The sequence below is a fragment of the Galendromus occidentalis genome, unplaced genomic scaffold (genome assembly GCF_000255335.2).
Source record: "Galendromus occidentalis unplaced genomic scaffold, Mocc_1.1 scf7180000076793, whole genome shotgun sequence".
In the NCBI taxonomy this organism is placed as follows: Eukaryota; Metazoa; Arthropoda; class Arachnida; order Mesostigmata; family Phytoseiidae; genus Galendromus; species Galendromus occidentalis.
This window is the reverse complement of record NW_003804782.1, coordinates 1-5,997: the sequence shown is the minus strand read 5'-3', so window position 1 is coordinate 5,997 and position 5,997 is coordinate 1. Positions and strand designations below refer to the sequence as shown.

The following is a 5,997-nucleotide window of genomic DNA, read 5'->3' as shown; positions in this document are numbered from 1 at the left end:
CGCTCAGATTGCTATTGAGTCCTCGTGCTCAAGCTTGTCGTACCCGGCGCGAATCGCACCGTCATCATTCCGGACGAGCCCTCGAGTTGAATTGTCCGATCCCAGCGTGGATCTCCACAGGACGTGAGTCACCGTACTCGTTCCACTCGTGAGCCACCGCGCTCAACTCGCTCGACTCCATCGAAACATACAGTTCCGGAACTATGTCGCACAACCAGGCTAGCGCAAGCACATCGAAGATGGACCGCAAGACTCAAGAATCAACACATACTGAACTCCATCAAGCTTCGCCCCAGCCACCACCGCTCCCGTTACTCTGGACGAGAGAAAAAATCAAGCTCCACCGAGGTCAGCTTACACGGCTCGTCAATAAGGCCGCGCAGTTATCGCACTCTGGTCTCGATACTGTGGAGCACCTGAAGGCGATGTATCGGCAAGTCGACGCCATGCGAGACAAATTCCAAGAGCTCAGCGAACTATTCGATACGCTGGGCACTTCGCCGGAGTTTACATCGGACGAGGCTTCAGTATCCAAAGAATTTCAAAAGCATGCGGAATATGAAGAGGCAGCCAGTACCGCAGTGGATAACCTCTTAGCCGCAATCGACCCACTGGAAGCAGTCCATGGCGCGCAGTCAACTCCGACTCCCTTAGCAGACTTGGCCGCTCTTCAAACGTCAGAAGAGTTCCAGGAGACGGAACAGGCAGAAACAGCTCAGGAGAATGGTCAAGACTCCTTCCACTCGGATGAGCAGCAAACTCAGCAGACGCTCGACAGTCAGCAAACGGAGGTGTATGCCGAGGAGCTGCAGCAGCCACAGCAACCAGAAGAGCCACCGAGAACCCCAGTTTATTTCCATTCCGACCCGAGCAAGAAAGTCCCGAAATTTAATGGGAATCCGGTCCGCTACGTCGAATGGGAGAGACTTTTCGATTTCTACGTCGACAGAACATCACTGGAAGTCACCGAAAAATGTCGCATCTTGAAGAATTCACTCATCGGACAGGCCCACAATGCCGTCGCGCATTTGACGATTGGTCAGGAGGCATACCCGCTGATGAAGGAGACTATCAAGGCCAACTTTGGCGACTCGAGATGGGCTAAGACTGCCCTCATCCAACGCGTGCACGGCCTGTGCAAGTCGAAGGAACTCTTCAAAACTAACAAGTTCATTCACTTCGTGTCATCCCTGGCTCTTAGCGTTAGGTCCCTGGTCAGCTTGGGAAGCAGTTTCGAATCTCTTTCAGATTCGTTCGTCTCCATGATCTTGGGTTGCGTTCCCAGCTCTTTCAGAAACGAATTCAATAGGAATCTAAGTAGACAGGTCGATCGCTCTTCAAGCGAGCTGGAAGTCTTGTTGAAGGCTCTAGAGGAGGAGAAAAGGATCCTGCAGGCTGGCGATCGCCAAGCGGCTTTCAATGGGAGTCACGCCCAGCAATCCAATCAAGCCCATCAGGCTAATCCCGGCCATTCTAGGAGGGACGAAGGCGCGAAGCACAGTAGAGGAAAAAGGCAGGGCGGTTTTCAGGAGCAGTCGGCTCAATTCGCTTTTGCCAGCGCGGTGTCGCAACCCGATCACTCTTGCGTATTCTGTGGCGATTCCCACAGCGGTCTTAAATGCACTAAGACGATGTCGGTAGAGGAGCGTAGAAGACGATGCGAAGAGCAGAGCGCATGCTTACGCTGCCTTAGAAGAAACCATATAGCTAAGAAATGCAGGGCCAAGCTCAGTAATTGCCGAAAGTGTGGAGGCAGACATTCTGATGTGGTTTGCGCTAGAAATTCGCCGAGCGCCAATCCAGGCTCTCCTCAGGTGGCGGCGGCTAGTTGCCCGTTTCAGTCCCTGCCACAGCCTGCGGGAGCTCTCATCCAGACGGGATACGTCTGGGTAATTAACGGCTCCAAAAAGCGTATTGCAAGGGTTCTGCTGGACCCGGGAGCAATGAGATCTCTCGTATCGGAGAAGTTGGTGAAGGATCTACAAATCCCGACTTTGAGTTCGGAACCGATCCAAATCCACGGCATCGGAGGCAAGGTGACGGACGCGAAGCTTCTCGATTTATGTCGGCTAAAACTGAAGAGTCGTTTTTCCAAAAAGCAAATATCGATCACGTGCCTCACAATTCCCAAGGTTATCAAGCCTATAATCCCGAACGTCACTGCTATAGGGGGCTTCTCCCCAGTTGCTGATTCTAAAGAAGAAGGTTTCCCCGAGGAAATAGAGCTGTTGATTGCTAACGACTGGTTGCACCAAGTATACTCAGGGCAAAACCAGATCGTGGGCTCGGCTTTCGCGTCACCCACGATTTTCGGATGGTTCTTTTGGGGAAGGAGTGGTTCAAACCAGTTTACCAACTCGGTTCACACTGCCGCCGGGGTCATCCAATGCATAGCAGCAGCAAACATCACTCAGAGCTTAACTCAGCCGGTCAGCCCAAGAGGCATTCCAGAAAATCTAGAGTTCTTATGGGATACAGAGATACTGGGGATCGAGCGCTCACTCTCCGACGAGGAGCAGAGATCGATTGCTGAAATGGAAAAATTCTTCAATACGATTTCGAGAAATGAAAACGGAAGATACTGCGTCGCGTTACCGTTTAAGCCGAATCTGCCCACACTCGGGGACAATCAAAAGCTGGCTTACTCTCGACTAGTGGCGTTTCTCAAAAACGCTCGAAAGAAGCCAGAGCTGCTAAAAGCAGCAGATAATGAAATAAAAAAGTATATCGCGGAGGGGTACGCCGAGTTGGCTGAGCCCCGCGCTCCGGGGGAGCAGGCTCATTACCTACCGCTCCTCGCCGTGGCCAAGAAGGCTCTCGCAGGCTCTCAAGAGCTCAGAGTCAGGCTGGTTAAGGACGGCGGTTCCCGTAGCAGCGATGAAGCTTCGCTCAACGATGTGTTGGAAAAAGGACCCAACCTCCTGCCGGATATATTATCGGCGTTGGCGAATTTCCGCAAGAGACCCATCGTCATAGTAGCCGACATAGAGCAGGCCTTCATGCAATTCCTGATAAAGAAGGAGCATCGGAGATTCTTGCGCTTCTACTGGGCTACGGGTATATCGGAAGACCCTCGCGCACCAATCCGAGAGTACTGGGCCACAGTGCTCGACTTCGGGTTGATTTGCAGCCCTTGGCTGCACTGCGCAGGTGTCAGATTTCATCTCGATCAGGAAATCGAGAAGCTACCAGACAAGGCCAACATGTTGCGTGAGATACGCGACTCATTCTACATGGACGACGTCTGCGTGGGAATGAACTCGATCGCCGAGGCCAAACAGGCCACGAGGGATATGCTGCAAATTTTCCGTAATGGTCACTTCCCTCTTAACAAATGGGCGACAAATAGCCAACCATTGGCTGAGTTCATCTCAAGCGTTGTCGGCCCGTCGCGCTCCGTTTCGGCCACGGACACGAAAAGCAAGTTCCTTGGAGTGTCCTGGAACCAGGTTTCGGACTACCTGTTCATTGATGTTCGGAAAATCGCCTCGTTCCTGCTGGAAGGTCCGACCTCTAAACGTCAGCTTCTGAAGGGACTCAGTCAGATTTTCGATCCTTTGGGGATACTTGCATCAATCTCTATAAATTTCAAGATTTTGACTCAAACCCTGTGGGAAAAAAAGATTGATTGGGATACCCCGCTTGACGGAGAACTCAAGGAAGCTTACATAAACGCGGCCAACAATCTGGAATTCGGCGGCGAGATCCAACTGAATAGAGGAATATTCGTGATCCCAAGAGCAGAGGCGAGGCGGGAGCTGCATGTGTTCGCCGATGCCTCGTTGGCAGCATACGGCTGCATTGCGTATATTAGAGAGCTTCCCAGAGCGACGTCACGAAAGAAGCCGTCAGTTAGTTTCGTGATGGCAAAGGCAAGAGTGGCGCCTTTAAAGGGAAAATGGACAATCCCGCGCCTGGAGCTCGTTGCCGCAGTTCTGGCGGCGCGCTTTGCGAAAAACATTCAGAAACTATTCGCATCGGAGGTGGACGAAGTTTTCCTTTATTCGGACAACTCCTCAGTGTTAGGATGGATAAGAGATAGCGCCGATCGCTGGAAGCCGTTCGTCGGAAACCGCATTAGAGAGATTCAGAATCTGTCGAGCTCGAATTCGTGGAGCTACATCCGATCGGAAGAAAATCCCGCCGACCTGCTCAGCCGCGGCTGTCCGCTTGATTCCCCGGAACTCAGACGGTTCTGGCTAGCGGGGCCGCAATGGCTGTCGGTCTCAGGAAGACCGGAACCGCACTCGTTGAACGATTCCGTCCCTTCTGGAGAAATTCTGATCGAGAGAAGGCAGGAAATTCTGGCGGCAGCGGAGGTTGTAAACGAGCCCCCGTTGTTTAGAAAACAATTCTCTTCGTGGCGGAAAACGGTGCGCATCGTGGCCTACATGCTGCGCTTCGCCTCGAAATCTTCCCAGGGCAGTAAACCCACCGATCGGACGATCGATACAGCGGAATTCCAGGTGGCTGAGGATAAGTTGTTAAAAAACATCCAGAGCGCACATTTTTCTACGGAAATTGCGTCGGAATGCCGAAGCATAACGAAAAGTAGCGAGCTGTTCCAATTAAATCCATTCGTAGCGGAGGATGGGTTTCTCAGATGTCGATCGAGACTGGAGAGATCGACCGAGCTATGTTTCGATGAGAAATACCCAATCATTTTTCCTGGTGAAGACCACCTCACCCGCCTGCTCGTTGAATGGTTCCACTCGGAAGCTTGTATGCATACCGGGGGAGTGGCTGGAACCCTACAGGAAATTAGGAAAAGATTCTTCGTACTCAGAGCGCGCAGAGCGGTAAAAGCGGCGATCTCGGGCTGTAAAACGTGTCTCAGATTTCGGGCGCAGAGGGCGAGCGAGCCTATGGCTCCGCTTCCCCCATTCCGAATTGAGTCTTGCGCCCCGTTTGCGGTCACGGGGGTCGACCATGCCGGACCCATATACATAAAAAATGATCTCGGGGTAAAGCAAAAGAGCTATATCCTGCTGCTGGTCTGCGCCGTCACGCGCGCGGTCAGACTAGAGCTCGTCCCAGATCTCAGTACGTATGAGTTTCTGATCGCCCTGAGGCGCTTCATAGCCAGAAATCCGGCAGTCGTCCGTATTGTATCGGATAACGCGAAAACTTTCAAGAAGGCGAACAATGAGCTGAACGTTCTGTTCGATCACGCTAAGGCTCCGGAGACGCGTTCTCTGCTGACAAGCAAACGCATAGTGTGGCAGTTCTCAACAGAAAAGGCACCTTGGCAAGGTGGCTTCTGGGAGAGAATGGTGCAGACTGTGAAGCGGCCGCTAAGGAATATCTTGGGAGTGCACTGTTTGAAATTTCGCGAGCTAGAAACGGTCCTAACTGAAATAGAGAAGATAGTTAACGATCGACCCATCTCGGCAGTCGTGACGGACCCAAATGAACCGCGAGCTCTGTCACCGTCAGACCTCCTATACGGGTACCCCACAAGGCAAGCATTGCCAGAAACCAAGCGCGTAATTTCGACCGCGGAGTCGGCCACGGCTTTGGTTTTCTCAGAGCGCTGGAAATACCAGCAATCAGTCCTTCGAGGATTCTGGAAACAATTTCACAGCGGATACCTTCAGTATTTGAGATCGGCGCATTACATCAAGCCGCAGGATAGCCGCCCACTCGCTGTCGGAGACGTATGCATCCTGCAATCTCCTGACGCGTCGCGAGCTTTCTGGCCCTTGTGCGTGGTCAAGTCGCTTTGCGGCGGGGAGGGCTCTTCGAGTCGCCACAGGTCTTGCGTTATCAAGACAAACAGCGGTCAGACTCTCAGAAGACCGATCCAGCTGCTGTACCGCTTGGAGGTGTCCCAATTCTAAGACGGTCTCGGGATTCGAGGGCGGACCTCACCCGCCTCCCGTGAGAATTGAAAACACGCTAGCGAGAAAGTTCAGAGAACCTTATTCTTATAAAAATGAAATATACATATCTACAAAATCAGAACCGCTCGTCGCTGTCCTGGGACCGGGGGGGCGA

The 5,997-nt window shown here is 52.5% G+C and overlaps 1 protein-coding gene across 1 annotated transcript; it reads left to right on the top strand.

Annotated features, from left to right (window-relative positions):
* Positions 1-203: 203 nt before the first annotated feature.
* LOC100897240 (uncharacterized) lies at positions 204-5,840 on the top strand. Its single transcript, XM_029110574.1, has one exon. The coding sequence runs from the start codon at positions 204-206 to the stop codon at positions 5,838-5,840; it is 5,637 nt and encodes a 1,878-aa protein (XP_028966407.1).
* The last annotated feature ends 157 nt before the right edge of the window (positions 5,841-5,997 follow it).

Excerpts from the sequence above, each read along its gene's own strand:
- LOC100897240 (XM_029110574.1), top strand. The coding sequence starts at position 204 with ATGTCGCACAACCAGGCTAGCGCAAGCACATCGAAGATGGACCGCAAG.